The 19,733-nt window shown below is 33.8% G+C and overlaps 3 protein-coding genes across 8 annotated transcripts in view; 1 reads left to right on the top strand and 2 right to left on the bottom strand.

The window, feature by feature from the left end:
* Nucleotides 1-507: 507 nt before the first annotated feature.
* LOC107655853 (protein THEM6-like) lies at nucleotides 508-3,657 on the bottom strand. 3 transcript variants are annotated; one of them, XM_016443443.1, is made up of 4 exons: nucleotides 3,518-3,657; nucleotides 2,642-3,146; nucleotides 1,270-1,416; nucleotides 508-1,187 (listed from the first exon to the last, which is right to left on the bottom strand). In XM_016443443.1, the coding sequence occupies exons 1-3, from the start codon at nucleotides 3,652-3,654 to the stop codon at nucleotides 1,309-1,311; spliced, it is 750 nt and encodes a 249-aa protein (XP_016298929.1). In that variant the 5' UTR covers nucleotides 3,655-3,657; the 3' UTR covers nucleotides 508-1,187; nucleotides 1,270-1,308. The 3 variants fall into 3 exon arrangements, with proteins under 3 accessions (XP_016298929.1, XP_016298928.1, XP_016298930.1); XM_016443442.1 differs by having other exon boundaries at nucleotides 508-1,416; XM_016443444.1 differs by having other exon boundaries at nucleotides 508-1,416; nucleotides 3,331-3,597.
* A 579-nt stretch (nucleotides 3,658-4,236) lies between these two features.
* On the bottom strand, nucleotides 4,237-7,632 carry them6 (thioesterase superfamily member 6). The gene is made up of 3 exons (XM_016443441.1): nucleotides 7,555-7,632; nucleotides 5,736-6,240; nucleotides 4,237-4,587 (listed from the first exon to the last, which is right to left on the bottom strand). Coding segments are annotated over exons 1-3 (618 nt in total). The 5' UTR covers nucleotides 7,557-7,632; the 3' UTR covers nucleotides 4,237-4,476.
* Nucleotides 7,633-15,357: 7,725 nt separating this feature from the next.
* lrrc24 (leucine rich repeat containing 24) overlaps nucleotides 15,358-19,733 on the top strand; it is a 20,203-nt gene continuing 15,827 nt past the window's right edge. For 2 of the 4 annotated variants that reach the window (XM_016443466.1, XM_016443465.1), the window contains exon 1: nucleotides 15,617-15,870. The gene's annotated coding sequence lies outside the window, so the exon portion shown is untranslated. Of the gene's footprint in view, nucleotides 15,428-15,616; nucleotides 15,871-19,733 lie in introns of those variants that run through there. The other 2 variants (XM_016443468.1, XM_016443467.1) reach the window with 2 other exon arrangements.

The following is a 19,733-nucleotide window of genomic DNA, read 5'->3' as shown; positions in this document are numbered from 1 at the left end:
TATATATATATACACACACACACACACACACACACACATATGTTAAATTTATAAATATTTTTGAAATATTTTAAAGATTTCATATCTTTTTATTTATTATCCACAGTCCACACAGAAAATCATTGAACTCTAAATCTATTTTAAACTTGCCAATAAACCACATTTTTTTAATTTTGGGAAAAAATAAAAAATAAAATAAAATAAACATAAAACTAAAACAAAGAAAAATTGTCGTAAAATTAATACAATTTTTTTTATTGTTTGAATATGTTTAGTCAGATAAGAACTCCTTTGTACAGAATTTGTCCGATTTTCTTGCTTACACTGAAGCTTAAGATGCTCGTAGGAACATCTCAAGTTATGCTGCAGAACATCAACATCAGCTTTTGTTTATGTGAGGTTCAGTGCTGCTGCCATTGATTCAAAAAAGGGACAAACCAAATATAATGCTATTCTGCAATACGTGTACATTTTAAATTAAACTTTCCAGTTTGAGAGCGTGATATGACAGTGTTTTCACACTAGATGGCAGTAGTGCTGTTCTCACATGATCCAGATACATGAACACCGTTTATAAACAAATGCTTCTAATGACTCAGAAACATACAAACATTATTTACAATGCAGGACTTTATTTCATAACCCAAGTCTTCAAGTTTCATTACAGGTGCTTAAATTACTTTACATACAGACTCTTCTCAAAGAAATTATGCAAATCTCAGAAAAAAATGTTCCCTTTTCATAAATAACAAGAATAATAAACCGTTTCAGTTTTAAATTGGAATAAATAACTACATTAACATATCTGACCAGCACAACAAATTGATGATGTGATATGATAAAACAACATACTTGTTCCAATTCACTGCTCAGAACTCATCTACCATTTATACTATTAAAATACTCTTTTCAACGTGATTTTTCTTACATTCATGTGCGTATTTGGTTATAGGAGCGTTCAAAAGCCCCCAGAGTTCAAGTCAATGGAGTCAGGTTTTCAACATTCATTCATGCGCTCTGTTTCTCAACAGAGATTCATGCACTGTGGTTTGTCAGTCATATTTCTTGCAGCTTCTGGAATGGATTTTGTAAGTACAATAATGACGTTGTAATACTTTTAAACAAATAAACTATACGGAGGGCTGGTGTGGTGGAGTAAACACTGAAGCTGCCAACAGCCACAGGTTCTGGATCAGAAACCCTTTTTGTAACTTAAAAACGGACACTTCGAGAGTTTTGGTTTCAAGGTTAGCATCACGGGAAACTTACATGCAGAAGGAAGGCTTACGGTAAGAGTCTTTGAAATGATCATTTGGTCTTGTCGTCCAGTCCACTCTCTGCTCTCAGAGCCTGACTGCTGGCAGAGATGAACCTGATCCAGTGCTGAAGATCCTCTGAAATCTCAGGGCAATCCACCTTCAGATCAGAGACACATATACTGTATGTTAGATCAACAGGAACATACCTCAAAAAAACCACGGTATTACCATATTACACGTCTAACAATATGATATTATCAAAGTGTCTTGAAATGATTACCATGTTCATGGTAAGCCAAGGAGTGTCATGGTATTACCATGCTACTGTTTGTTAGGGCTGTAATGCAGGGGTTTTCAAACTAGGGTCTGAGGACCTACAGGGGGTCCGTGGAAATGTTTAGAGAAAAACAGTGTAAAAATTTGTAAAATAAATTAATTAATAATAACAACAACAACAATAATAATAGTAATTATTATTATAAATAAATAAAATTTAAATAAATCAATTTTATTAAAATAAATAAAAAATACCTAACAGTACAGTACAGTACTACTTAGTAGAAAAAAATTGTATAATTATTTTTAAAATATTTTTTTACACATGTATAATATACATTTTTAACTGTATTAATTGGGTCTTCAGAGGGTCCAAAACAATAATTAAGTAATTAAATAGTACATCAACAATAATAATACATACTTTAGTAAGATGAATGTAATAATGTATAATAATAAAAAAACAAATATTGTCCAAATTATATTTTTACATATATTTATAATATTAATTTTCACTGTATAAAAAGGTGTCTTTATACATTAGTGCCTTTTCAATTTTAGGATAAGCATATTTGTGGATGCAAAAAAAATTATAAAAATAAATATATAAAATTATTACAATAAAAATATAACTTTTATTTAAATAATTAAAAAAATAATATATCTAATAGTACAGTACTACAGGGAGTAGAAAGAAAAACATTATTAATCTTGTGCACTACAACTAAATATTTTCAAACTAATATTTTACACAAATTTATAAATATTTTTTACATGATAATATACAACTGCCTTTTACATTTTAGAATGGGGCATGAATAGGCATGAGAATGAGCATATTTGGGGGTCCAAAAAGTAACAAGTAAAAAATAAATAAATAAGATTACAATAAAATTTGTCTAAAATAAATACAACACACATTTCAAATAAATAAACAAGTAAATATACAAGCACAAACATTTAACACTACATTTCTATATTTTAGGATGGGGCTTTCCTGCACAGGGATGAGCATATTTGGGGCTTTTAAAAGTAAAAGAAAAAGAAAAAAAAAACTTTAATGCACAAAATGCATAAGCACATGATGCACTCGATATAATGCATACCCTCCTCTTGCAAAGGTGATCCAAGATCCTCTGTGGGTTTCCGCGAATGACATTCTGCCTGCACAGCATGACAGCAGAAACGAACCCGTCTGTCTTGGACACGAACCTCTGCTCCAGGTAGAAGGACTTCTCGTCCCACGCCACGATCCGCGTGCGCAGCTCAAAGGCCTCGCCGAACGCCAGCGAGCGCCGGTAGCGGATGGTGGTGGCTCCGATCAGCATGGAGGCGTCGAGCGCACGCGCCGCCAGGAAGAGCCCGTTCCGCGTGCAGTACGCGTAGCGCGCGAAGTCGCACTCGCGCAGATAGCGGGCGTTATTCATGTGACACATAAAGTCCAGGTCGTGGAGGAAAACCCTTCCGTGAACCACCTGCTCCGCCAGAACGTCTCGAACCGGACCCTGGAACCAGGACTTGACCACCATCCACGTTGCTCTCAAGAAGTACCAGACGTCAAAACTGCCGAAGAGAAGCAGAGAGCCGGACACAATCCACAGCAGCATGATTCTGTTACACAGTGAAGAGGATTCATTATTCACATCATGGATCATTCATACAGATCACGTGGAGACGCGGAACTGGGTTTCTATGGTATTAACACGAGTGCTAAAAACAACACGCAGGACATCATTGCATCTTTTTTTTTTAAATATATACATTTAGATACATTTAAAAACAGCTATGGAAATACCTCACATCATTCATTCATATCGGAAATGAATCAAAAATCAACGTTTAGATTAAATATCAGATGTACATGTAGATCATAGACAAGGTGGTGCAACGAAAAACCTATCCTAAGTAGACCGGTTTGAGTTTTAATCCACGTAAAGGTTCATAATCATATTGTTGTAAAATATGATATTCTTGTTACTCACGCGCTTGATATCCGCAAGACACCGGCTTCACGCACTTCCGCACACACAGAAACTGCGCTCTGATTGGTTTGACGAGGCCACGTGACTACGTCAGCAGGGCAGGCCGCCATACAAACGGCGTGACGCCAGAATTCCATCACCGCTTCCAAGACAACATTTTATTTAAATACATTTTCTAAATGCAAACCTCTTTTTTGAGATTCAAACTTGAAATGAAAATGTCTTTTGAATCTCTTCTCTACAAACGTAAAAGCAATAAGAGCAATGGCTTTGCTAAAGGACTTGGCACTGGACTGAAAGACCCTGGACTGTTGTATTGTTATGATTTGACAATGATGACAGTTGTTATTGTTTTTAAAGCATTCAATAAATTAGTTATATATTTGTTTGAACAGATACTTTTTTGCTGCTACTTGGATGTGTTGGAATAATTCCCAATTCATTGTATACTGAGGCATGTTTTGTATTTTTTTTTTTATACATTTAAGCAATAATATATTATTTTGTGTAGAAGTTATTCCAGAAATGAGAAATTACAGAGATACATCATTTAATCCATTTCAATCTACCAAATCTTCTGATTTGTGCATTAGGACAGCCAACAATATAAAGAGAAATAGTTATCTCAGAATAACAGGATTAGAAAATGGAACTTAAATTACGCATATTGCGTAAGTGGCATAGCTGTTTTATTTATTGTTATTGTTTTGTTTCCCTTTCTATTAATGCTTCACACTCCAGTCAGTGGCAGTAATACACAATAAAAAAAATTGTTTCTACATATTCTCAATCTACAGTATGCATGCACAATACATAATGCAGCATGAATCAGACTTTTAGATCACAGTTTTATTTTGCATCAGAGTGTCCAAACACCTGAGACATTAATGCATGTGCATCAGAATGTTCTTGTGTTTTTGTAAACCAGTGTTTGAGAGTTCATTTAAGGCAGTGAGTCGTCATTCGCTCTTTTTATCATCGAGCTGACTTTCCCCCCTGAGGGCTTTACTGCTGGCGGAGATGAACTTGATCCAGTGCTGCAGGTCTTCAGGAAATTCTGGCACTTCAACCTACAAAATCAGTTCATAAATGTCAGGCTTTAGTGTTTTGAAAAAAAAAAGGGAAAGGGAACAACATGTAAATTAATAAAATTTTTGTGAACCGTTTCTTTAACCCTCTAGTTTTTCTTCTTCCCTAAGTGACAACAAGCTTAACTTTTTTCATGAAATAAATGTTCTATCAATAATTTTATTATTGAATCATTTATTCTTTAATATTTTGCTTTTGTAGGGGTACTCATGGTACTACACACTATATTCACCTCTAAATTATGTACCGTTTATTTCTATTTAAAATAATGAAAATATGAGAAAACGCTAATATTAATATTATTAATATTATTAATAACTAATACAGTGTTGATTTAGGGCTGAGTGTTCTTTATTTGCATATAAAAATATTTTCAGACATAATTACTTTTATAAAGTTGCATTTGGATATATATTTAGACATGATCAAAGACTATTTCACTGAGTCTGATTTGTAGATTGAACACCAAACATTTTTTTTAAGATGACTTAGCCTTTTATGGAAGCTCTTTTCGGCTACGGAATAAAATAATTAAAAAAGTAATTGCAAGTTTTTAACTCTCAATTCAGAGAAAAAAAAACCCATCAGAACTGTGAAAAAACCCCGAAAATAAAAAAAAAAAAAAAAAAAAAAAAAAAAGCTGTAATTACCTTTTTTTTTTTACTGAAATTCTGAATTGTGAATTTCTATCATGCAATTCTGCATTTACAGACTTTCACAGACTTTTTGAATCATGTCAACATTTTTTTGTGTGTTTATATAGCAACTGCCACAAATGTCAAAAGATTGTACCATTCCAATGTCAAATTGGAATTTAAAAGGCAGTTGTATATTTTCATGTAAAAAAATATTATTTATAAATTTGTGTAAAATATTAGTTTGAAAATATTTAGTTGTAGTGCACAAGATTAATTATGTTTTTTTTCTACTCACTGTAGTACTTTATAATTAGATATATTATTCTTTTTTAATTATTTCAATAAAAGTTATATTTTTATTGTAATAAAAATAAATATATAAAATTATAGATTTTTTTGGATCCACAAAAACTTTAAAAAAAAAATCTAAATTCAAAACAGTCTAAAAATAACAGAAGACCACCAGAGAGTTAAAAGTCTTAGCTGCTCACCTTTCTCTTGCACAAGTATTGCAGGATCTTGTCCGGACTGCTGCGCAGGACATTCTGTTTGCAGAACATAACAGCCGACACCATCCCATCTTTACAAGATACAAACCTCTGCTCCAGGTAAAATGACTTCTCGTCCCAGATAACGATTCGACTGTGAATCTCAAACGCCTCACCTACACACAGCGGCCGTCTATAGCGGATGGTAGTTGCCCCAACGACCATGGTGGCCCCTAGAGCTCTTAAAGCCTTGAACACCCCATTGCGGGTGTACAGAGAGAAACGGGCAAAGTCACACTCGCGTAGGTAGCGGGCATTGTTCATGTGGCAAAGGTCAACGTCATGGAGAACCACTCGTCCGCTAGCGGTCTGCTCTGCTGTGATGTCAAATACAGGTGAGAGGAACCAGGCCCGGATCAGCACAACCACTACCCGCAAGTAATACCACACATCCAGACTGCAGAACAGGAGTAACAGCACACCCACAATCCACAGCAGTGTGTCCTCCCTGCAATATACAGAAGTAAAATTGAGGCCAGAATAATAGATATATACATAGTTTCTGTGGATCTTAATTCACCCTTGCACAAATGAATGCCTAAAAATCTCTTAAATCAGAGCAGAAAGTCTTAAATTCATAAAGTCACGGCATTAGGCTAAATTTTGCATGCACTGCAAAAAATGAATATCATCATCAGTATTTTTGTCTTGATTTCCAATACAAATATCTAAACATCCTTAAATCAAGATACATTTACTTGAGATGCAAATTGAACATATGAAGTCTTGTTTTCTGAGCAAATTTAAGTGGGTTTATGCTTAAAACAAGAACAAATATTTGTCAGTATGAAAACTTGTCTTCCCTTTGAATTAAACAGATTGTTCTTGTTTTAATCACAAACTCACTTTTGATCAGTTTCTCATGAAACAAGACTTATGTCATTTTGCTTCTCAAGTTAATGTATCTTGATATAAGAATCTTTATATATTCGCACTGGAAAACAAGCCAAAAATACTGAGGAACAGCATGACTTCTTGACTCTGTGATCACAGGAAAAGTTATTTCCATATTTTAGTGATTTGGTGCAGAGCTATTCAAGTCTAAAGCCATTTCTTTTTTTCTTAAAAAAACTGGATTAAAGTATTGGAGATCAGTTGGAAGTTGTATTTTCAAACTGTGAGCGAAGCACTACTAATACAAGACATTTACATTTAGAGATCACATTGGTGTACTGTGTTCCATTCAATTTATTTCCTAAATTTTCATTAATTGGTCTTAAAAAGTCTTACATTTACCTTCTTAAAACCTGCAGAAAACCTGTATATTAAACATATGCATGGTCAACTGACATGCCACATCAGCAACAGTGAACAATGACATTATAAACTGCATATTCATTGTTACTGCATGGAAGACTATTTGCACTCAGATGTCATTTTTGAGGTTCTGAGATTTTCAGGGTTTTGCTACAAGTCTCGTTCAAGTAAAACTAGTTAGGCTGGTTTGTGAACACGTTGCAACCTCAGTGGTTTTTGGCTTCTTTTTAAACGTATAAACGTCATTAAACGTGTTTCCAGTATCAGACACCAGAGAATGTATTTTTGGTAAAATTATGAATAAGCTACAACCACAATAATAAGAGAACTCATTCAAGCCTACATTTAGTTTACGAATTTAAATTTAATCTCCAACAGTTTGATCTGTTAAAGATAAATATGTAACGATTACTGAATCGGTGTTTGATTTTGTTTTATTGAACATGGACATGAACTACTCGTCGGAACTAAATGAATAGTTGTGAAAGTGTCAAACAGTACTTACATGTCCACGCTGTGTTACAGTGTTACCAGTTGCTGTTTCACGTCTTTACTTCCGGCTGAACGCACGATGACACGCCCCCTATATATGACGTAACACAAGGCGGTTCGTTATTACATTTATAATAATTTTTTGTAATAATGATATATATTATATAATAAAATATTAAGATATTATATGTATTATGAAAATATTTTTATTTATATTAGTTTTAATTTTAAATAATTATATATATATATATATATATATATATAGCTTGCTTAGCCCTTTGTTGTGATAAACAGTAAAGTGTGTTCAGCTGAATTCAATTATCGTTTTGTCAAACGGGAATAAAAAAGGTTAGTATACCAAAATAGGTTAGTATACCCGAAGAGTGTAAAGACCATCGACTCCACCGTGCAGGGACACCTGCAAGGGACATAAGTATTGCTTTTGATTCATCATCTTTCCTACACCTTGCTTCACTTCTGTTTAAGTTTTAATGACCAACTCTTACTATGTGTTTCCATATCCCTACTATTGCTATCACTCGCAATGTTATATTTGTATATTAAATATATTTATATATAATATATAAATTCTATAAATATATACATGTAAATGTATGAGTGTACATACATGATACATGAGTATGTATGAGTGTGTATTAATATATACATAATAAATATACACAATACACACACACATAGGCAAACAAAAACTTTTATTTTGAATGCGATTAATCACGATTAATCGTTTGACAGCACTACTTTCCACGTATTTAACATAATTAGCTATTTAATGCAAATATCTGACACGTTATTTTTAAATTAAATCCTCTAAAAATGTTTGGAGCGTCTTCTGCATTGAAAATCTGCTGCAGCGTTTTTTCTCATTAATGAGGAAAAAAAATTAACTTAAATGATTTTAGCAAATGGCTGCAATATAACAAAGAGTGAAAAATTTAAGGGGGTCTGAATACTTCCCGTACCCACTGTATATAGTTATTAAAAATGTTATAAATATTATAAATATATGTGTGAAATTACTAATTTTATTTATATACGCATATATATTGATTAAAAATGAAAATAATTTAATATTTTATCTAATATTTTGAATAATTTTAAATAATATGTTGTCATTTTAAATAATCATTAATAGATAATAAATAATTTTCATTCTCAGAAAGAATTGTTTTATTCTAATTTTGTGTGAAACCTTTACATATAATGAATCAAAGAGATTAGTAATAGAGGCAATTATTAGTTCTATCAACATTTACAACAATTACATTATATTGTGGAATGTAGTATTCCTCTCCCTGTGCTATTTATACTGTACATTCTAGCAGATTTAGTATTCCATATATTATATTCTTAGAAAAGAAAAGAAAAATCTGCATGTACCGAGTGTTTATACTGCATAGTATGAGTAGTATAGCTTTAGGTCTATGCTGTTTCTAATATAGCCATACTGTTTTGATGCTGACATTAATAAGGAGCTTCTTAAATGTGGATACACCTACTATCTAGAAATGCTAGCATGAGCAGATTTGCATTTGTTTGAGAAGATTCTCACAGGATTCATGTTGTGAATGAATGTTTATATACAAACTATAGTAGGCTGTTTGTGCGTTTTCATATTTAATTAATGGAGCATGTGGGATGCATAAAATTAGCATGTTTTAAAGGTTCCTTGTCTTTTTATGAATTCAGGTATTCATATCTGCTGGATTGCTTCCTGCTTTGGCTGCAGTTTGTGTCCTCTGAGAAGTCCTGTAAGTCAATATGAATGATGAATTATAGGAGATTGAGCCTGGCATTGTCAGTGACGGAGAGGGATGAACAGGCCTTCAGAATGTCTGAAAGAGATGGAAAATTACTGTAGCCATCTTCCCCCGTTCTCCTTTCACATGCGACATTACCACATGAATTCATCAAGGCTTTAACGTGAAAATAATAGCTCTGCAGTGTGTCTGAATGTGAATAATCGGCTGAAGTTAAATGGTCTGAAATTCCAGGAAGACAGACGTTGTATCAAGACTAAAGCATTAGTCATGACACTTCTGTGTCTCATAAACGCCGTCCTGTGATTCTGCTGAGACAGGAGAGCATTTGAAAAATAGTCGTCCATCACGCTAATGGAAATGTATCGATTGTGGTGCGATGTGTTTCTGAAATAGTAATGAGTCTATTGAGGGATCGCTGCTGAAAGGCAATAAGAAGTATTTACAGACGACTGTGTTGATGGGCTGTGAGTGTTTGCGTTGAATGAGTGGTGAATGACATTCATTTGATTACAAACAGCATTAAAGGAATAGTCCACATGAAAATGAACATGTGTGTGAAATGTACTCACCCTCAGGTTATCAAAGATGAGTTTGTTTCTCCATCAGAACAGATTTGGAGAAATGTAGCATTACATCACTTGCTCACCAATGGATGCTCTGCAGTGAATGGGTGCCGTCAGAATGAGTCCAAACAGCTGATAAAAACATCACAATAATCCACAAGTAATCCACACCAGTCCAGTCCATCAGTTAATGTCTTGTGAAGTGAAAAGCTGCACGTTTGTCAGAAACAAATCCATCATTAAGGCGTTTTAACTTTAAACCATCGCTTCTAGCCAAAATATGAGTCCATAATCCATAATAACGCTTCCTCCAGTGAAAAAGTCCATCCCCTGTTATCTCTCACAGCAAAATCCACAAACATATTTGTTATGAACTGGCTTGGATCGTTTTTTCTTGTAAACAGTGCTTGATCTGTGTTGACCTCTTTTCTTCCTGATTCAGATGAGATAACTGGAGGAAGCAATATTATGAATTATGAAGTCATATTTGAACTCAAAGCAATGGTTTAAAGTTAAAACGTCTTAATGGTGGATTTGTTTCTAACAAACATGCAGCTTTTTACTTTACAGGACATTAACTGATGGACTGGAGTGGTGTGGATTATTGTGATGTTTTTATCAGCTGTTTAGACTCTCATTCTGACGGCACCCATTCACCGCAGAGGATCCATTGGTGAGCAAGTGATGTAATGCTAAATCTTTCCAAATCTGTTCCCATAAAGAAACAAGCTCATCGACATCTTGGATGGCCTGAGGGTGAGTAAAATTTCTGCAAATGTTTGTTTTTGGGTGAACTATTCCTTTAATCAGTCTAATCTGCTCATTCTTCAACCTTGAACAGACAGTAACACAGAGACAGATTCTGTATGTGTGTGTGTGTGTGTGTGTGTGTGTGTGTGTGTGTGTGATTGCTGTTCTGCTGTTTGTGCTAAAGCCCTTGTTTTCATCCCTTCCCAAACCCCCAAAGATTAGTGAAAAAGAAAACATCTGTCTATACACCATTGCTCATGTTTTCTTTCTACAATACGACTTTTTCAATGCTGTAATCCTTCAAAGCTGTTTTAGTCTTGGCCCACTTCTTTCTCCAGGGTAAAACATGTTCTCTTTCTCAATTCAGTGTTACAATAATCCCTACAAACCACTCTGCCTATGGACACAAAACAAATGCACAACCTCACACACACACTTACACACTCACAGCTCGTATAGTAACTGTTTTGTAGTCCACAGACAGCTGCTCTGTTCCAAAACCTAGCGGGCCAATCCTTGCTGTTTACAAAAGGCAGAACGCTATAGTTCAAATCCTAAAGTCCTAATAAGTAATTGCTTTGGAACACAGGCACAAATATTGGATGAAAATGTCAAATTTTAATTGATGAATCACTAAATGAATTTTTAATTGTACTGAATTAAATATGAATTAAATATGCATTAAATATGAGTATATTTATACCACCGTTCAAAAGGTCAGTACAATATTTTTTTAAAGAAATGAATACTTTATTCAGCAAGGATGCATTAAATTGATAAAAAATGACAGTAATGACTTTTATAATGTTACAAAAGACTTTCTATTTTAAAATAAATGCTGTTCTTTTGAACTTTCTATTTATAAAAGTCTCAAAACAAAACAAAAAAAAGTTTCCACAAAAATATTAAGCAACACAACTATTTTCAACATTAATAAAAGTAAGAAATGCATCTTGAGCATCAAGATTTTCTTGATGCATAGAAATATGATACCTTTTGTAACATTATAAATGCCTTTAGTCTCTTTCTAACTGAATAAAAGCATTACTTTCTTTTAAAAAATATCCTTTTAAAATGGTAGTGCAATCACAGTTTCCACAAAAATATTAATCAGCACAATAAGAAATGTTTCTTGAGCAGCAAATCAGCATATTAGAATGATTCAGTGACACTGAAGACTGGAGTAATGATGCTAAAAATTCAGTTTTGCATCACAGGAATACATTACATTTTAAATAGTGTTGTCAAACGATTAATCGCAATTAATCGCATGATTCGCATCCTACATAAAAGTTTTTGCTTACATAATATATGTATGTGTACTGTGTTTATTTATTATGTATATATAAATACTAGGGCCGTCAGTGGATACAATTTTTTAATCTAATTAATTACAGGGTGCTGTGATTAATTAATCTAATTAATCGCAAACTAAATTTGGCTGTGAAAATACCCCCAAAAGATAATTTAAACCTATTATTTTGTTAAATGTTTAGGCTACAATGGCCTAACATAAAGTATGGAACATAAAAGAAGATAATTCGAGAAATATCTCAGTATTTTTTGTTCCTGCAATGAAAGTCACTGGTAACCAAAACAGCTTAGTTACCAACAGTCTTCAAAATACCTTCGTTTATGTTGTGCAAAAGAAAGTAAGTCATTCAGGTTTGAAACAACATGAGGGTGAGTAAATGATGACAGAAATTATTTATTTATTTTTGGTGAGCTATCCTTTTAATGTGTTTTTTTTTAAATAAATGAAATGATACGCTAAAGAAGAAACTAAAACTACCAGCAGATGGCGGTAAATGTCTTTGTGAGTCGATTCGTTCAAACGGCTGATTCATTCAGGAATGAAGTAAACAGCTCTCTTTATGAATGGGCTACTGATTCATTGGTTCACACGATTTGTTCAAAACGCGGATTAATTCAGAAACTAAACACTGCTCAAGATGCACAACAGTTCTGCTGTGGCTTTATAGGTAATATTTTCGTTGGAAAAATTAAAAAGAACAAAAAAACATGCACAACATTGTGTTTAAATTTTGCACAATATTAACTTCTTATTTACTGAACTTTTCACATTTGCGCTCCTGTTCTTCGTGACAAAAACAGCACTCCTGTGATATTGCTCTCGCTGCTGGTGTGATATCGCTTATAATATGATATAAATATGAGAAAAACTCATACAGGGGCATTTTTTGCCCCAATATCTTGACTATTGAGGGCATAACTGCATTTCTGGAGTTGTTGTCCTGCATCGAATTTGTCAATCAACTGTATGAAATGTAAGATGACGTACAGGTCTGGGGGCAGGGCCAGTGCGTTAACTGCTTTAAAATATTCTAATCGCGTTATTTTTCATAACTAATTAATTAAGTTAACGCGTTAAACTGACATAATATATAAACATAAAATTTTTCTTAAATATATACATGCAAGTGTTTGTATTTATATATACATAATAAATATACACAGTACACACAAAAACTTTTATTTTGGATGCGATTAATCGTTTGATAGCACTAATTTAAAAATATATTAAGACAGAAAACAGTTATTTCAAATTGTAATAATATTTCAGAATATTATGGTTTTAACTGTACTATTAATAAATAAATGCAGCCTTGGTGAGCATAAGAGACTCTTATTCGACAACATGAAAGCGAAAACAAACTTAAATATACATGCCTTATGCTGCATTGTTTACCTTGGTTATTCTAGAATTTCCAATTTCCAAAACTCATCTTCCACACATCATGCCTTTGTTGTCAGAGGTCAGAGGTCAAATACATCAACTGAAACGTCTGTCCACTTTAGTATGGAATGCAGTATTTAGTCTTGGGACTGTGTGTTTGATGTTTAAAACAAATTTCAGATAAGCGGCTGATGAGCAGCGGTTGGTACAATCTGTCTAGAAAAACGAAGCTATAAACCGATGTGTGTTTATTTTGTATGTGGTGAAGCAAATCTCTCATCTACTCCAGACAGAGCAAAAATAGAAATAAAGGAGAAAAATACAATATTGTGTCTAAAAATGTAAGCTACTCATTAAGTGTTAATTGAACTGTTGTATTAATACAATTTCAGATTTTCTCTCTAACTCTGAAGAGCAGATGTATTCCCAGTGGTTTGCTTTGACTGTACTTTACTATGGTATTACCATGTTCTTGGGCATGTACTTTTGAACTACCTTGTAATATATCATAATATTCTCACTGTTTGTTAACTAGCATGCATATTAATGTTTATTAATCATTATAAAGCATATATGAATCTTAATCAGAATTATATATACATATATATATATATATATATATACGCATGCCTCCAGCCAATGCCACTTTTCCCCCCTCTTGCAGCTGTCTAAAAATATTTTGTTGATCTCTGTTCCACTTGTGTATGATGGCTGGTTCTATGAAATTGCTGGCATGTTTCCTGAAAGTCCTGTAGTGAATCATCTGGAGTTTCATGGCCTTGAAAACCTAAGAAAATATTAATACAATATGTATAGACATATGATTATACATACGTGTGTGTGTGTGTGTGTATATATTTATTTATATATATATATATATATATATATATATATATTACTGTTGTATAAAAGCAATTCCAAACTTGCAATCATGCTGTTGGTATGAATATTTATAGCCTATATTCCCAACAGCTGCACAAAAAAATTTAGAAACAATTTTCAAATCAATTGATAATAAATTTCATGATTAGTTACAAAGAAACAGCAAGTACCACTTTTAATTAAATGTAAAATTTTGACCGCAGCTAATAATAATATTTTTTTATTTATTTAGAACTGCCAAAATCCTTTTTTTTTCAGTGTAATATAGTGCATTTGATGTTTTCCTGTGGTGTAGACGCATGTGTATTTTGGTCGTTTGTCGCTGTCCTTGGTGCTGAAATCATGTGTCCGGAAAAGTGTCAGCGAGGAACGACTGGTGAACAAAATACGCTTGAAGTGTTACAGAAAAAACATCGAAAGAACAGCAGAAACACAAAGAACTTTGAGAAAGAACTTAAAAAGAAGTGAACTGTAGATTAATAACAATAGTACATTATTATTATTATTATTGTTGTTGTTGTTGTTGTTACTGTTGTAACGTGGGTCAACCGTTTTCTGCAATGATGTACTAATGGTCCGTTTTTCTTAGCGGAAGCTAATACTACTGCCACTAACAAATATATCGGCCTGTAGGCTATATATATAAATAATCGGCAGCAGTCATAATCAAGAACAGTATTTTATCAAGAACAGTATTATTTTTATATTTCAATTACATTTACAAGTTTATGGCATGCAAGGCCACTAATTTGAGTTGAAAGGAAACACGCTGAATGAACGCTTCAAGTAGATGTGAGTCTAACGTTACAAATCAGAGTGAAAGAGAGAGAGAGAGAGAGAGAGAGAGAGAGAGAGAGAGTCGACTCAGCTGAGCTCATAGGGAGGAAGAGATTTGGAGAAAGCTTCTTAACCTATTTCAGAGGGATACCAAACGTGATTTTGGTTGGTTAGACTCGTATCGGTAAGAGCTTCGCGCTCGGCTGATATTGATTTGGTATTTTTGTGCGGGATGTGATGTGACAGAGGAATATTCCAGCATCGCTGCTATGAGGATGGCAGGACGAAGCGGTGGCCTTTCGGATCGCAGCTCAAATGCCGCTTTGCTCGCCGTCCAGACGTGGATTGATATTTCATTCGCGTGCATCTGAATTCAGTCCGTATAAAGACCAAGAGCGCAGCTCTTCAGCACCGCACCGAGTCCACGGTTTGGAGGTAAGATCCTCTGTATCTATAATATTCCGATAGATACTCATGCATCCTGTGACTTTTAAACACTTTGTCTAATTGAATGCACGACACGTGCACTGCTGTTTCTCCTCATGCTTTCACAACAGTGTCTTTCTACCTGCAGCAAACTTTTCAGAGGGATACCAATCGTGATTTTGGTTGGTTAGACTCGTATCGGTAAGAGCTTCGCGCTCGGGTGATATTGATTTGGTATTTTTGTGCGGGATGTGATGTGACAGAGGAATATTCCAGCATCGCTGCTGTGAGGATGGCAGGACGAAGCGGTGGCCTTTCGGATCGCAGCTCAAATGCCGCTTTGTTCGCCGTCCAGACGTGGATTGATATTTCATTCGTGTGCATCTGAATTCAGTCCGTATAAAGACCAAGAGCGCAGCTCTTCAGCACCGCACCGAGTCCACGGTTTGGAGGTAAGATCCTCTGTATCTATAATATTCCGATAGATACTCATGCATCCTGTGACTTTTAAACACTTTGTCTAATTGAATGCACGACACGTGCACTGCTGTTTCTCCTCATGCTTTCACAACAGTGTCTTTCTACCTGCAGCAAACTGAAGGAGTAATGCACTTGTGCGCCTTTTGTTTTGATGCATCACTTTCAATACGTCTCTCATATTGAGCAATGTACTATGATGTGCAATACTGTAAAATCAGCATCAAGGTCATTCAGTGCAGTGAAATCCAATCTGATTTTTTAAGATCTAACTCTTGTTTATTTGATGTCACATGCAAGAATAATTTTGTACTATTTTCACAAAGATACAAGGAAGCAAAGAGCAACATATTCTTTAAACTATATGCATTAAAGACTTTCTTATTTTATGTTCCTGCCTAACACTTTTAATGAAGACTGGTTGATTTATAACAGTTAGTGCAAATGAATGCAAACTTAAAACTCACTAGCATAGAGACAACAACTCTTTTAGTGCATGCAATGCAATATGTCTGGTGTTTTGCAACAGATGCGATTGTCAGACTCTGAATATGGCAAGCATACAGAAAATCCATGTGGCAGAAATCTGGCACGGAACTGGAAAAATGAAATGATTACAAACTGATTGATTTGCCTAGCCAGGAATTTTTGTCTAGATAGATAGATAAAGTACACCTTACAACTTGTATGTGTGTGTGTCTGTATCTCTATATATCTATCTATTTATCTATCTATCTATCTATCTCTCTCTCTCTCTCTCTCTCTCTATCTCTATCTCTATCTATATTAAATGTAATTATATAAATAAAAAATGGGTGTATAAATAGCAATTTTCATTCAGAAATTCCTAGTAAATTTAACAATTACAACGAAACAGCAAATAACACATTGAATTAAATGTGGAAAAAAAAAACAGAAAAACCATGTATTTATACATGGTTAAAATGTATATTGGTTAAAAGACATATTGGATGTGGATTTGAGATGCAGTTTCCTCCCTGTTCTTCAGACGGCTGTGAATGGCATTGAGCTCACAGAGCTGGAAGTTGAGCTACAGGTGATGTTACAGTTATGACGCCGGGCTCTTTTTAGGCTTATCTGACTGTACTGGCTGAAAGCTGAAAGTCCAGTGTAGAAGCACAAGAGCACAGTGTCACACTCGCATGAGCGTGCAGTGACTAACAGAGCAGCGATCGATAAAAGCAGCCAGCGAGACGCTGCACACGTGTGGATCCTGTAATGTTACAACACCCAGCATGTGTAAAGAACAATTAGCTTTGTGTGGGAATTTAAATTGGATACATTGTGCTTAAAGATATTAGATATATTTAGCAATAAAATGAAGCCAATTTGAGTACTATTACAGTGTTATTACACTATATTATTATTTTCTTGGCAATTGAGGTGTTCATTCTCTCCCAGTTCTTGTTACTGTAATGCAAATAATTGTAATTCAAAAAAGTGATAAAATAATAATAATAATAATATTAATACATTATGCAATTATTTTTCCACTGTCTTTAATTTAATGCTGATTTTTAAAAAGCTGTTACTGCAATTTGTGTTGTACTCCACAAAAATACTGTATTACAGTAATGAGAAACTAATGAGAATTCATTAAGTTGCTCATTCTTTCTTGCTGTTGGTGTTACTGTAATGCAAATGAGTATCATTTTCTATAATTGTAATGCAAAAAAATAAATAAAATATATAGTGATAAAATAATAATATGCATGTTTTTCTATTATTGTGCTATTTAAAAAACAAAGCCAAAATCTACATAAAAATACTGCATTACAGTAATGAGAATTATTATAGAGAATAATGAAAATTACAAAAAAGTAATGTCTTGGTACATTATGGTAATGAGAATTTCAGGGGAAATATGCTTAATTTAATAATTAATTTAGTAATTAATAATAATGTAATATTCACAAAAACAGTGGCACAATGCCAGATAAATAGGCTTTATTTCCCTCATGCAAAATATAATTTCTCATGGTTTTGGGGTGAAATGCAATATATTATGCTTGAGGATATTAAGCTTATTTTAGTAACATTGCAGCATTATTTTCATGCCAATTATGTTTATTCTTTCTGCCAGTTCTCATTACTGTAATGCAAACAAGTCTCATTTTCATAATTGAGATGCAAAAAATAAAATATATCATGATAAATAATAATATTAGTACATTATGACATTTATTTTGCACTGCCTTTAGTGCTGTTCTAAAATAAAATCTACTGCAATTTGTTTTGTACGACGCAAAAATACAGTATTACAGTTATGAGAATCTAATTAGAATCATTATAAAGAATAATGGGAATTACACATAAAAAAACAATGCCTGGATGCATTATGGTAATGAGAATTTCAGGGAAAATGTGCTTAGTTTAATATTCATGAAAATCATGCCACAATGCCAAATTGGGCTTTATTTCCCCTTAGCAAAAATATAATTTCTTCTGGCTTTGGGGTGAAATGCAAACTGGACCTGTTTTCATGAGATTCGTTCTCAGGTTCCCACATTGATTTGCATCTCAAAAAGTTTTCAAATCAGTGGACAGTGTTGCTCCTCTGACAAACACGCACACACACGTATTGATCTGTGCTTAGAGACCAGAAAAATCGATCAGAGCAAACCGCATCTGGACACGCTACTGCGATTAAATAACAAGCAGATGTGTCTATTCGTTTGGACCATCCAAAATTCAGAGTCTCTGGCTAAATTGGTGACACACCAGAAATGCATAGGCCTGGAATTGATTCAGAGACAGTAGGTGTGGGTTTGGAGGCTCGCTGGGACTGTGTGAGTTCACTTCTGATGAGAAATGATAAAAGACTACGGGGTGGAAGTGTGTTTGCGTCTCTGATTACTGCCCTCGTGTGCTGTGATTGCCAAAACACACAATCACAGAGGAACAGCACTCAGATGACATCGCAGAGCATAACAATTTACATGCTTTTGCGTCTCAGTTCAACACACACACACACACACACACACACACACACACACACACGCTCTCTCTCTTTAGAAAACCTGTTTTTTTCCCTTGCACTTCACTTACAATTTTAACCTAGCAGAAGATGAAAGGCACAAAAAGTCTTAAAAGGTTTCTGGTCATACATATGTTGGTCTGTAGATATGGCTAACATCCATCCTTCTAAGACTTTTCAGACATTTTAACTTCTGCTAGGTTGAAATTGTAGATCTGTTCGCTTTAGAAAGGTACCAGCACACTTCGCATCAACATGATGCATAATTTGCAGTATCATTCATGACTGCAGCTCAAACGAATTACTAACGTTTCAAACTTAATGTCAGGAGTTTGTTCAAATCCAACCAGGGACTTATAGTGTGAAATCCAGTTTATTTTTTTCCCACATTTCGTTAGATTTTTTCCCAAATTCTGTTTATTAATTTCTCTGGATTCCATTTTAATGGTTTAATAAAATTTTAACAATATTTTATCAAAAAGCATGACTAATCATTCGAATGAAAACATTTGATTAGTTTAGCAATTTATGAAAAAAAAAAAAAGTATTTAATAAAATATAAAATAATAATAAAATGTTAACATTTTTCAGTGCCCTATGAAATTTTTGTTGACTGTTTTCATTTTTCTGGATTCATCTGTTTTATGAGTTTTAAAACAAATTTATTACCAAGAACGGTGGTAATCAAATGAATGTATAAAACTTCAACAATTCTATTAATCTTTTAAAATGTAATCAAATGAAAATGTCATATTTTATTTTATCTTTGCACCAAGGTTTACTTGTTGAATTAAAACCTGGATGAAAAATTGTGATATTCCTTCCTGGAAATTTTAACAA

Source organism: Sinocyclocheilus anshuiensis, unplaced genomic scaffold, assembly GCF_001515605.1.
Source record: "Sinocyclocheilus anshuiensis isolate Anshui unplaced genomic scaffold, SAMN03320099.WGS_v1.1 scaffold1373, whole genome shotgun sequence".
Taxonomy (NCBI): domain Eukaryota; kingdom Metazoa; phylum Chordata; class Actinopteri; order Cypriniformes; family Cyprinidae; genus Sinocyclocheilus; species Sinocyclocheilus anshuiensis.
Note: the sequence above shows the minus strand (reverse complement) of the source record. Positions and strands in the feature narration are given on the sequence as shown.